Source organism: Topomyia yanbarensis, chromosome 3 (assembly GCF_030247195.1).
Source record: "Topomyia yanbarensis strain Yona2022 chromosome 3, ASM3024719v1, whole genome shotgun sequence".
NCBI lineage: Eukaryota > Metazoa > Arthropoda > Insecta > Diptera > Culicidae > Topomyia > Topomyia yanbarensis.
Window position 1 is genome coordinate 172,789,521 of NC_080672.1, and position 14,120 is coordinate 172,803,640.

General features: G+C 41.7%; 1 protein-coding gene across 1 annotated transcript; it reads right to left on the reverse strand.

Annotated features, from left to right (window-relative positions):
- Positions 1 to 766: 766 nt before the first annotated feature.
- Positions 767 to 5,984, reverse strand: LOC131687386 (uncharacterized). Its single transcript, XM_058971470.1, has 2 exons — positions 2,296 to 5,984; positions 767 to 2,234 (listed from the first exon to the last, which is right to left on the reverse strand). Exons 1-2 carry the CDS (start codon positions 5,982 to 5,984, stop codon positions 767 to 769), a joined length of 5,157 nt encoding a protein of 1,718 aa, XP_058827453.1.
- Positions 5,985 to 14,120: the final 8,136 nt, after the last annotated feature.

A 14,120-nucleotide genomic window follows, 5' to 3' on the forward strand; every position in this document is an offset into this window, starting at 1 on the left:
CCGTCTCTTTATATATATTGTTGGGGCGACTTACGTTGGTGGTTCCGTATTCGGAGGATTTTCTTCCGTCTATCTCCTGAGACGGCCCAGTTGATCGTCGATGAGCCGAAAATTAACAGCTGACTCCGCGCACTATTTATCTTTGTCGTCACACCTTTCGCTTCTTCACAGGGTTTTGCCACGCAGATTTTTTCACTCACAAATTAATTTCTTCGCTAGCAAACTATCTACTAGCTAGCAATAATCGTCACTGCTTTCGGGGTTTATTGTGGGGAAAATGTTCGCAGTAGTCTATAATTCATCAAATTATCACTCGCGACGACGGACTTATATTTGGTGTACACACGCACTGTACTGACTCGACCGGGATATTGTTTTTGACTGTCGCTGGGTTTTACGCATTCCGTCTTCCACAGCTGACGGTTCTACCTACCCGTATATCATGATCGCTTGGTTGTATTGTGCGATCACTGTTTGGTGCACTCTCGTTCTGCGATCGCTCATTATGATGATCGGTAAACATAGTGGATTCGTAGTGTGGTTCATCAATTTGGTTTGGGGTTTTTGGTGGTAGTTTTTGCATTTAATTAGGTTTGATTCAATATGGTTTATAATTAAAAGTTTAGATTTAATTCATTTAGGTTTAGATTAATTTAAATTTAGGCTTAGTTTAGGTAGTTCTTTTTAATTTAAGTTCACGCATCAACATTCCGGCCACCTTGAAGTAGCACGGATACTTCAAATTCATTTCTTGCTTGTACTTCTTCTATTCTTCGTCCGAACTGGGATCAAACGCTGTGGACTGCGTTTCCGGTGTCGGAAGCAAGGCCAGTTTCACGACTGGCCGGACAACTGAATCGGATGTGGCGGTTTTCAGGGTGACAACGCGAACAATTCCATCCTTGTTCGGGTGTACCTGGATGATTTTTCCTAGTGGCCATTGAGTTGGCGGCAGACATTCGTCCTTGATCACCACAACTCGTCCGGGTTCAATGGTGACCTTGGGGTACTGCTTCGTGGCTCGTGACTGCAGCTGCTGAAGGTACTCGGGATACCACCTTGCCCAAATCCTTTGGACACGCTTCTGGGTGTGCTGCCAATGTGAAAGTCGATTGTCGGGTACATCGCAAAGTGACGGTTCTGGAACGGCTTGTAGGCTGGTTCCCACCAGGAAATGGCCTGGGGTCAGAGCTTCCAGGTCTGACGGATCGGATGGTATCGCGGTGAGAGGTCTGGAGTTTAGACACATCTCGATCTGGGTGAGTATGGTTATCATGTCCTCGTAACCGACGTTCACACAGCCGATCTCCCGCAGCAGATGGTGCTTAGCTGACTTGACGGCTGCCTCCCACAGACCGCCGAAGTGCGGAGCGCGAGGTGGAATGAATCGCCACGTGATCTCATTCTCGGAACACCAATCGAGGATCTGCTTTCGTCCACCTTGATCGGACTTTAGCATCTGGTGGATTCGGTTGAGCTCGTTGGACGCTCCCTTGAATGCGGTGCCGTTGTCGCTATGGATCTCCCTCATTCTTCCTCTGCGGGCGACGAAACGGCGAAGGGCAGCCAGAAAGGCTGGCGTAGATAGGTCCGAGACTAGTTCGATGTGGACAGCGCGGGTGGAGAAACACACGAAGATCGCGACGTATGCCTTCGTCGGTGCACGGTTTCGTATCGGTGATTTAATGTAGACAGGCCCACAATAGTCTACACCGCATACGGAAAACGGTCTGGTTGGCGAAACTCGCGAGGACGGCAAGTCTGCTACGGTTTGCTGGATCAAACGGGGTTTGCTACGAAAACACGTGTGGCATTGATGGTACGTGCGGCGAACGAGGTCGCGTCCTCCAATCACCCAGAATTTCTGGCGCATCGTGGTTAACGTCAGCTGTGGTCCTGCGTGCAGCAGATTGTAGTGGTAGTGCTCTGACAACATCACGGATAGCGGGTGCTTCGCAAGCAGCATTATCGGGTGCTTCACTTCTTCCGAAACTGCGGCGTGCTTGAGTCTCCCACCGACTCGAATAACGCCGTCTTTATACATCACCGGTTTCAGCCACTTCAACGATGGTTGGGCAATTCGGCACAATGCTAGATCAGCATCGCGTAGATCAGGTGTGGAAAGAGACTCAAACGGCTCTGGTTTGGTCTTCTGGACGGCAGCTCGTAGAGAGCGAAAATATCGCATCCAATACGCGATGGAACGTCGTAGCTTCGTAAAGCTGGAGTAGCGACTGAAAAGTCGAGCGGAGAAAGATGGTTCGGCAACCGCTACCGACATCATGGCGACGTTGCCTTTGATCTCTGGCATTGTGGACAAATCGCACGCTGGCAGCACAGTGCGTGGCCAGTGGTGTGATGAAACCGATAGAAACCGATAGCCATTGCGGTCCTATCCACCAAAACTCGAGGTTCACGATATCGGCCGGATTGACACCTCGGGATATAAGGTCTGCAGGGTTGAATTCTCCGGGAACGTGCTGCCAGGAGCAAGATCCGGTAGTGGATTGTATTGTGGACACTCGGTTTGCCACGAACGTTTTCCAGCGCGATGGGCACGATTGCAGCCAGTAGAGGACTATCGTCGAATCAACCCAGAAGAACACTTCGCACGCTGTCTTAAGGGACTTCATCACCTTCTCATATAGACTAGCCGACAACACGGCGGCACATAACTCTAGGCGCGCAATCGATTGGTAGGTGGCTAACGGTGCGACCTTGGATTTTGACGTTAGCAGCTGAACACGAATTCCTGCAGCGGATTCAGACCGGACGTAGCAGCATGCGCCATATGCCTTCTCTGAAGCATCGGAGAAAAAATGGAGCTGGATGGTTTCGGTCTTGACCTGCGACACGAATCTGGGAATGCGGATTGTGGAGATTGCGTCTAGCGTACCATGGAACTCCTTCCATTCGCCTTGGAAATGCGGAGGTAGCGGACGATCCCACTCGTAGGAATCTCCTGCGTCGGTCTTCAATGCCCACAGACGCTGCATGAACAGTTTCGCTACGGTGATTGTCGGGCCAACTAGTCCTAGTGGGTCGAAGATCTGCGCAATGTAGGACATGACCTTCCTTTTGGTCAGAACGGGTGCTGGTAGAGGCAACTGGACCTTGAAGCGCATCGTATCAGACTTAGGCTCCCACACGAGTCCTAGGGTGGATACGGATTGTTCGTCCTGAAGATCATGCAGTGGCAGTAGAGCGAGATCTTCTTGCGGGACTTGCGCAAGGACTTCGGAGGAATTGGATGCCCACTTCTTTAACGGAAGGCCAGCTGACGTAAGCATGGCGGAAACTTCTTGGCGAAGGCGGATTGCGGATTGGACATCGTCAGCTCCCGATAAAAAGTCATCGACGTAAAAATCCTGTTTCACAGCATCTGCGGAGGCGGGATACTTGTCGCCTTCGTCCTGTGCAACTTGTAGGAGGGTGCGAGTTGCTAGGAATGGCGCGGATGCAAACCCGTACGTAACGGTTTGGAGCTCGTACGCTATGAGCGGATCGTCGCGGTTGGAACGCCAGAGAATGCGTTGAAGCGGTCGGTCTTCGGGATGCAGCTGAATCTGTCGGTACATCTTCTCGATGTCGGCTACAATGGCAATCGGGTGTGTGCGGAACCTCATGACGATAGATAACAGGTCTTCCTGGACGACAGGTCCAATGAGCTGCTTATTGTTGACGGAAAATCCTGACGATGTTTTGCACGATGCGTCGAAAACAACTCGGACCTTCGTGGTTGTGCTGGATTCTTTGAACACAGGGTGGTGCGGGAGGTAGCAGTGCGGGTTCGCATCGTCTACTGGATCGACGAGCTTCTTCATGTGCGCCATTCGTGCGTATTCGTCCATGAACTTGCAGTATGCATCCTTGGTGGGTGGATCACGCTCTAGTCGCTTCTCAAGGCTCAGAAAACGACGTTCGGCGATGGCTCTGGATTCGCCGAGGTTGACTAGCGGATCACGGGTGAGTGGCAAACGAACGAGATAACGACCGGACGAATCGCGAGTGGTGGTAGTAGCATAAAGTTCTTCACACTGTTTTTCTTCTACGGAATACACAGAACACGGCTCAACAGCTTCTAGTTCCCAGAACTTCTGCAACGCTTGTTCTAAGCTGCGATCGACAGTGGTTAGATGACAGACGCGGGGAATAGTGGGATGATTGATGGATATCTTCCCGGAAACAGTCCATCCGAACACCGTCTCTATTAGCAGCGGTAATCCCTCTCCCAGGGAACGCTTGCTGCCAGGATGCAGCTCATGGTACGCTTCACCACCGACAACCATGTCAATGTCGGATGGGATATGGAATCTGGGGTCTGCCAACGACAACTTGGGAAGATTCCACGCGGAAATGTCGACCGGAACGGTCGGAAGGTTGACCGTCGGTCTCTTGAGGATCAGGAACTCAAGCTTGGTAGAGTACGGTGTCGACTTCGACTGGATCATAGCAGTCAATTGGCACTTAATCTGCTTGGTGGCTTCACCTATACCAGCTACTGCGATATCCACCTTGGTGCGATGAAGGTTCAGGGAATTTGCAAGCTTCTTGGTGATGAAGTTGCACATGGATCCGGAATCTAGAAGTGCGCGTGCGGGGACCTTCTTGCCATCCTGATCTACGACGAAGAGGGAAACAGTTTCCAGTAAAACTGTACTGTGCTCAGCCTGAACCGATAGGCTTACTTGGCTGTTCGGCTTCACCGAGCTGGAAGGGTCAGCGATGGCGGACGTCGAGGGAATCGGCTGACTTTCCTCGATAATACGAGTCGATAGCATCTTCGGCGGTTCTGACTCGTGCAGCAGGGAGTGGTGTTTTTCGTGACAGTGGTGTCCAGTACGGAAACAATTCCAGCATAAGCGCTTTTGGGAAACCAGCTCACGGCGCTGGCGGACGGACACCTCGGAAAATGCAGGACATTGGAAGAGGAAATGCTTGTCTGGACAAGCGAGGCACGACGGAGCACTGTAGTTCGGTTCAACGGTAGCTGCCTTGTACGCCACCTTGAACGGCTTTGGGGTTGGAATCGGACCGGCCACCTTGGCTGTAACCGGTTGTTGGGACCGATATTGCAGGTCAGTTACGACAGATGTCAGCATTCGGGCACGCTGGTAGAGGAACTCGATCAGCATATCATAGGTAACGTCGTCGTTATTGCTGGTTTTCTCCTCCCAAGCACGTAGCGTAGTTGGATCCAACTTGTAGGAAAGGAGGTTGACCAACGGGGTGTCCCAATAATGGACTGGCTCGCCTAACTTTGCCAAAGCCCGCACATGCCGATGGAAATCGTCAGCCAATCCTTGGATTTCTGGAGGGTTTTCTCGCTTGACCGGTGGGAGGTCGTACAATGCTCGGAAGAGCTGACGCTTCAGGAATCGCTTGTTGTCATACCGCTTTAGCAATGCTTCCCAAGTCGATGCGTAGTTGTCCGCTTCAATGTCTACGGACTCGAAAGGTTTCCGGGCTTCTCCCTCCAGCGACTGCAGCAAGTACTGCAGCTTCGCAACCGTCGGAATATCTGCATTGCTGTGGATCATCGACGTATACGTGTCACGGAAAGCGAGCCAACGTGAGAAGTCACCGCTAAACTTGGGAAGGTCGATCTTAGGTAATCGTAGATGAAACGAGGACGAAGCATGGGCAGGTGCCGCCATAGTGCTGTTCAGCATGGTTGGGTTGAGGTCCGCAGCACGATTGGACAGCAGAAATCCTTTGACCGTACAATAACGCGTCTCGAAATCCATTCTCTCTTGCAGATGGGTATCCAACATCTCCGGTTTATCATACAACTCGATCTGTCCTTGTACCTCCAGGTACTCCTTGTAGATCCGGTCCAGTGAATCAAGGCGAATTGGAATTTGGCACGCATCCCGATCGCAATCGAAATTCTCCGCGAACTTTTCCACTGCCTTCTGCACTACAAGAATCCCTTTCCGCTGGATCACGTACTCTGACAGCTTCTTTTCTGTCTTGGTTGCCATTATTGTACCACTTCACTGGTCTTCACTACCACCACTTCAAATATCGGAAACGAAAAAAAAAACGGTACAAATCGAAAAATCGGACTCCTTCCCGGCGCGGGTACCGTTCCTACACGACACGGAATCGAAAATGGCACAATTCGAACGAAAAAATCCTTCCCGTCGCGATATGCCAATTTTTCGCGGAACGACCGAGAATGATACGCAAATCGAACGAAATTATCCTTCCCGACGCGAGCGTACCAATCTACGCGAATTTGCCACTCTCCACCACCTCAGCAAAAAACATGCAAATTTTCTCGCAAACAGAAAATTATCAAAAAATCCTGTTCCGAGTTGGCGCAAATCAGCTGCGATGACAAAAGTTCGCAATGAACTGCAGCGATAGCGTCCAAAATGGCCTTAACGGTAGGCACCTTCGGGGCTGGGACGGGCAGTATCTTTGCCGTAGCGTCGCGTCAGCAGCAATTTGTAATGGCGTACTCACCGTACCGATCCTTTCTGGTTGGGGTTTCCTCCGTATCCGGCTCGAAGGACCAAATGTTGGGGCGACTTACGTTGGTGGTTCCGTATTCGGAGGATTTTCTTCCGTCTATCTCCTGAGACGGCCCAGTTGATCGTCGATGAGCCGAAAATTAACAGCTGACTCCGCGCACTATTTATCTTTGTCGTCACACCTTTCGCTTCTTCACAGGGTTTTGCCACGCAGATTTTTTCACTCACAAATTAATTTCTTCGCTAGCAAACTATCTACTAGCTAGCAATAATCGTCACTGCTTTCGGGGTTTATTGTGGGGAAAATGTTCGCAGTAGTCTATAATTCATCAAATTATCACTCGCGACGACGGACTTATATTTGGTGTACACACGCACTGTACTGACTCGACCGGGATATTGTTTTTGACTGTCGCTGGGTTTTACGCATTCCGTCTTCCACAGCTGACGGTTCTACCTACCCGTATATCATGATCGCTTGGTTGTATTGTGCGATCACTGTTTGGTGCACTCTCGTTCTGCGATCGCTCATTATGATGATCGGTAAACATAGTGGATTCGTAGTGTGGTTCATCAATTTGGTTTGGGGTTTTTGGTGGTAGTTTTTGCATTTAATTAGGTTTGATTCAATATGGTTTATAATTAAAAGTTTAGATTTAATTCATTTAGGTTTAGATTAATTTAAATTTAGGCTTAGTTTAGGTAGTTCTTTTTAATTTAAGTTCACGCATCAACATATATATATATATATATATATATATATATATATATATATATATATATATATATATATATATATATATATATATATATATATATATATATATATATATATATATATATATATATATATATATATATATATATATATATATATATATATATATATATATATATATATATATATATATATATATATATATATATATATATATATATATATATATATATATATATATATATATATATATGTATATATATATATATATATATATATATATATATATATATATATATATATATATATATATATATATATATATATATATATATATATATATATATATATATATATATATATATATATATATATATATATATATATATATATATATATATAATAATCTCTCGGGGAGTGATAGACTGCCATATTTGGAGAAAAAATTGTTCTACACATACCATCAAATCTCAACCGTTACAGAGTTATTGAACTTTTAGTGTAAAAAACTTATTTGTCTTAAAATACCTCTAACTTTAAAAGTATACTTTGTATTTTAAATATTTTAGTTCCATTCGACAGGTGAGAAAATTTCGCATTGAGTGATGCCCTCGCATGTTTCAGCTAATGAGTTTAAGCAGCCTTTTCAAAGTAATTTATTGAAAATTAAACAATTTCAAACGATTTTTCGTTCATTTCTTGAAAATCCTAATAGTTGACCTCATCATTTTAATAATTCAGATTGTTAGTCTTGATGAGCTGCTTAATTTGTTCTTTGACATGATACACTTACCTTTTCTTATTTTCATGATTTTGAGTTATTCAACTTGGATACTTTTATCTCATTTTCGCTAGTACCAGCTCTAATTGAAAAATTACGGCACTTATTGTACTTTTTTTCTTTTTATTCGGAAGCCAGGAAAATTTTACAGTGAAAAATGTATTAATACCTTTCAGTTAAGTGAATTTAGTATTCATTTAAAAGTAAATTAGTTTAAAGTTAGTGCTATTGTGACGTCCCACTAATTAAATTATACCGTGCTATATAAAGTTCGACTGTACTCAATCGAACTTTATTCGCACAGCACACCGGTGACCAACTCGAGCGGTCGATCACCGAGGTCTATTGTCGACGCTGCACATTTGATGACGTGCAAGGCACATGGATACGGCGCAGCAAATTGTCACTCCAGGCGTCTAACGCTATGACCCTATGTACTATGTATCGATGTATGCATGGCAATCGTCATGCATATAAAAACTAAATATTGAATAAAATAATTCATTCTAAGTAAGACAAACTTACATGGCAGACCGTGGCTCGTATCCGAGCAGTGATTACCAGCGGCACGAACCCGCACTTGTACTGTAGATCCGCGAATCCTAACAGCTCGTTCCGTTCTCGCGTGTGTTAAGTGAAAATGGAGATCTAAAGACCCAACTGATTAGTAGTGATCGCACAGCAACTGCCAATAACTCCAGAAGAACTTATACAAATAAAAGTGAGGAGTTCCAGTGGTGGAAAATTCGTCCAGTGTGCTAAGAAAAATAACCAAAAGAATGAGAACTAGCCAAATTGTGAGATACGCCATTCCGTTAAACTACGACCAAGTGAATTAAGTGACCTGATGCTAAGTTACGACCAAGTCAACGAACCTTACTATTATCGAGAATGAGTACGTGACTGTTAAGCATTAGCCAAGTTAACCGAGATCCAGCCGTCCGACCGCTACCCACTCAACCAGTGACAGTTAAAAAAATGGGGTCGCGTACAAGTAAAAATCCTACGGTAAGCGGAGATCCGCTAATAAATATAATAAATACGTTAGAGCAGCACGCGGTGTGGCAAGATGGCCAGGAGACTAAATATTGGATATTACTAACTATATGCAGTATACAATTAGCTTTTGTAATATACCAAGCCTACACAAAGTATGTGAAAAAACAAGCTTTCAAAAAGGCGAGGAAATCGCTCGTCAACCTAAACCAGGTCTAACTCTTTAGGAATGGATAAATACGAACAATTAAAAATATTGAACACGAACATAAAAAAGTCTCAATATAACAAAATCACCAATGAAACACTCCAAACTAAACTAGAATTGAGCGAAAAACTTAAAACTTCAGTAGAGGAATACTTAGAAGAAAATTACGACCTGATAGAACCGCAAACATTCGCTAAAATCGCGAAAAATACACGTGAATGGAATAGAGAAATAAAAGAGATTCTCACACGAAAATTTAAAGACAACAAACCAAAAGACGAACTAAAGATGGTGTCTGTATTGGAAGTTATTAAAACAGCCTCATCGTTAATCCCTGAGTACGATGGCAGTGCTGATAAATTAAATGCAACAGTAGCGGCTATAAAAGCCCTATCGCCTATCATTAACAACGATAATCGCGCCGCTGCGATTAATGTGATTTTATCGAAATTCTCGAATAAAGCTATAGCAGCCGTCGGAGAAAACCCGGAAACTCTAGACGTTATAATAGAAAAACTTAATGAAAAATGCAGAAAGCAACAACAGCCTGAGGTTGTCCAAGCAAAATTAAATGCTTTGAGACAGACAAGTGACCTCAATAAATTCACTGACCAAGTCGAGAAATTAACACTAGACTTGCAGAAGTGCTATTTGGCTGAAAACATCCCCTTGGATGCAGCCGTTAGATTTGCAACAAAAGCAGGCATTAAAGCTTTGGCCAATGGAGTTCGAGATTCTGAAACCAGACTTCTGATAAAGGCAGGCAAATTTGAAAACTTGGATGCTGCCATTGGAAAAGTGCATGAGAATCAGCACGAGACTGAAGTCAGTGTATTGTACTTTAAAAACCACAATCAAGGAAATCCAAGAGGTAGAAATAACTACCGAGGCCGATCGAACAGAGGACAAGTCAACTCTTCCAGAGGCCGATCTAATATTTATAGTGGATATCAAAACCGCCCTTTCAATCAAAATAACTACAATTATCGGGGACACCAAAATGGAAATAGAGGCCGCGGAATCCAGAATCACCGCGGACAAAGTTACACACGGGGTGGAAATACTCGTCAACATAATCAAATATTTTACAACGATGCGGAAAACTGGCAAGGCCCTCAACAGCCACAGCAGCAGCAGCAGCAGAATCAACATGCTCAGCATGTTGGGGGTATAAGCAACCCGCAAGAACAACAACAGCAAACACAACAAGCAGTCCCATTATCCCAAATAAGGAACCATTGACCAGATACATTTTCAATATTCATACTAAACCAACTAATTTTATCAATTTAAAACCAAAAATTTCAAATTATACTTGTACATTTTTGATAGATACGGGAGCAGAGATATCGATTCTGAAACCCAATAAATTAAACCAAGACGAATTTATCACAATAACTGACAAATGCTTGATTACGGGAATAAACAATATCAAAACTGAAACTAAAGGTTCTATGACTACAGAACTGTATACTAGCGATGGTGTATCGCTATTACATAAATTTCATATAGTGAATGACGAATTTCCAATTCCGACAGATGGTATTTTAGGTCGAGACTTTCTCACCAAATATCATTGTAATATTGATTATGACACTTGGACATTAACATGCGCTACTAGCCTTGGTCCAATTGAAATAATAATTGAAGACACTTGTGAAGATACAATTGTCCTACCACCTCGCTGTGAGGTTTATAGACAAATAAATACGAAGAGCACCAAAGAAGATAACGTTTTACTGTCATGTGAAGTTCAACCCGGAGTATTTTGCGGAAACGCTATCGTTAATTCAGAACATGCAATAGCTAAATTCATTAACACAACTAATAAAGCAGTAATAATTGATAAAAATTTTACTAAACAGATAATCCCTCTACAACAATATATAATGTATACGTTCAAAGAGGTTGACCAGGAAAACCGAAATACAAATCTCATGAAAGAATTAAATATTGATGGTGTAAATGCTGAAGCCAAAGGCAAATTAATAGAATTATGCAAAAAATTTAATAATATTTTCTCTTTGCAAGGTGATATGCTAACCTGCAATAACTTTTATAAACAAAATATAAATATTACCGACAACACACCAGTATACATAAAAAACTACAGAACTCCTGAAGTTCATAGAGCTGAAATAACGAAACAAGTTAATGATTTACTCGAGAAAGGAATTATTCAAGACTCCACGTCACCTTATAACACACCAATTTTGTTAGTACCGAAAAAATCCAATACTAAAGATCAAAAGCATCGTTTAGTCTGTGATTTTCGTCAACTTAACAAAAAAATTATAGCCGACAAATTTCCTCTAACTAGAATAGATGATATTCTGGACCAACTTGGGAGAGCGAAATATTTTTCGACTCTTGATTTGATGTCAGGATTTCATCAAATCGAACTAGACAAAAACTCAAAAAAGTTAACAGCCTTCTCCACACATCAAGGGCATTATGAGTTTAACAGACTTCCATTTGGACTGTCAATCTCGCCCAATAGTTTTCAAAGGATGATGACTATAGCTTTAAGCGGTCTTCCTCCGGAATGTGCTTTTCTGTACATCGATGATATTATTGTCATTGGATGTTCTATTGACCACCATTTGAAAAATTTAGAAAGAGTGTTCACCAAACTCCAACAATTTAATCTCAAGCTAAATCCTGCTAAATGTCATTTCTTCTGTGCAGATGTTACTTATTTAGGACATCATATATCCGCCGAAGGAATTCAACCTGACAAGGCAAAATTCTCCGTGATTGAAAAATATCCGGTACCCCAAAATGCGGACGAAGTACGACGTTTTGTCGCATTTTGTAATTATTACAGAAGGTTCATACCTTACTTTTCTGATATAACCGCTCCATTGAATGCAATTCTGAAAAAGAATGCAGTCTTCAAGTGGAGTGAAGAGTGTAAAAATGCGTTTGAAAAATTAAAACAAGAGCTTATGTCACCAAGAATTTTACAATTTCCGGACTTCAATAAACAATTTATTTTAAGCACAGACGCATCTAAATTAGCATGCGGAGCTGTGTTATCTCAATTACATGGCGATGCTGAACTACCTGTTGCATACGCTAGTAGAATGTTCACCAAAGGAGAAAGTAATAAGTCTACTATAGAACAAGAATTAACAGCCATCCACTGGGCAATCAAACATTTTCGACCATATTTATATGGAAGACGCTTTTTAGTGAAAACTGATCACCGACCTCTTATATATTTATTTTCGATGAAAGAACCATCCTCCAAATTAACAAGGATGAGAACGGATTTAGAAGACTTCTCATTTGATATCGAATACGTGAAAGGCAAAAATAATACGGTACCTGATGCTCTTTCACGCGTAACTATCAATTCTGAAGTACTACTTGTCTTGCCAGTTCAAACTAGGTCTAGAACTGGGAAAATCGACCAAAACAAAATAACAGTTGATAATGCTACTGAGACTGATCACCTCAGGGCTTATGAATCTGTCAACAATATAGACGCTTTCAGTTTACCAAAATTGGTCTTTGAAATGCGCCATTCGATAATATCAATAAAAATCACATCAAAAACAAAGAAAAAAGAGTTAGCATCAGTGCAACTTACTTACAAAAAAAATGTTATAGATGTCCAAAATGCGTTAAAGCAAATAAATGAAATGGCCAAGAAAATGTCAATAAAGAAACTAGCGCTAGAATTAAGCAGCATTATATTCAAAAAAATGAACGTTCAAAAATTTAAAGAAAGCTGCAACGAAACATTAAAAGACGTCTGTATAATACTATATAAAAAAGCTGCAGTGATAAAAAATAAAATAGATATTCAAAACATCATAGCTGAAAACCACAATACTCTCTTGGGAGGACATGTAGGTATAAATAAACTATTGATGAAATTACGAAGAAACTATTATTGGACGAATATGAAGTCCACAATAACCAATTATGTCAAACAATGCATTCTATGTAAACAAAATAAACACAAAATGAAAACAAGTGAAAAATTTATTCACACAACAACACCTGCTAAAGTGTTCGATTTGATATCAATCGACACGGTAGGTCCATTTACCAAAACAAATAATGGAAATCGTTATGCACTCACTTTGCAATGCGATTTATCCAAATATGTAATTATCACACCTTTAGTGGATAAGCAAGCTATAACAGTAGCGAAAGCATTCATCGAAAGTTTTGTACTTATATACGGTTGTCCATCTGCAATAAAAACAGATATGGGAACTGAGTATAAGAATGAAATTTTTGAAAATGTATGTAAAATATTAAAAATAGATCATAACTTTGCAACTGCTTACCATCCTCAAACAGTTGGTAGCTTAGAACGAAATCATCGTTTTCTTAATGAATACTTAAGACATTTCATTAATGAAGAGCGCAATGATTGGGACTCATTTATTTCATACTATGCCTTTTGTTACAATACTTCACCCCATTCAGATATAAAATTTGCTCCTTTTGAACTTGTATTTGGAAAACCAGTTAACTTTCCATTATATTTGAAAAATGCAGACACTATAGATCCAGTCTACAATCATGAACATTATTATTCGGAACTAAAATTCAAAATTCAACAAACAGTTTCCAAAGCTCGAGGATTACTAAATAAAAACAAAGTTATGAGAATAAAAGATCAAGCCGATCAAACAAATCCATTAAATGTAAAAATTAACGACAAAGTTTGGTTAAAAATAGAGAACAGAAGGAAATTAGATCCAGTATATTCAGGTCCATTTATTATAAAAAACATCCTACATCCCAACATTGTAATAGAATATTGTGAGACAAAAGAAGAACAAACTGTGCATAAAAATAGAGTGATTAAATAACTACAAATCTAATTTTATTATGATTTGATAAGACTACTGTGGTTACCTTGAATTAATAAAATTAGAATAAGCCTAACCAGCAGCATGATACTAGCTCAAAAAA

Bases quoted from the DNA above. Each gene is read 5' to 3' on its own strand.
- LOC131687386 (XM_058971470.1), bottom strand. From the start codon at position 5,984: ATGGCAACCAAGACAGAAAAGAAGCTGTCAGAGTACGTGATCCAGCGG. The intron at 2,235-2,295 runs GCAACGTCGCCA...TCGACTTTTCAG, and splicing joins CACAATGCCAGAGATCAAAG to TCGCTACTCCAGCTTTACGA.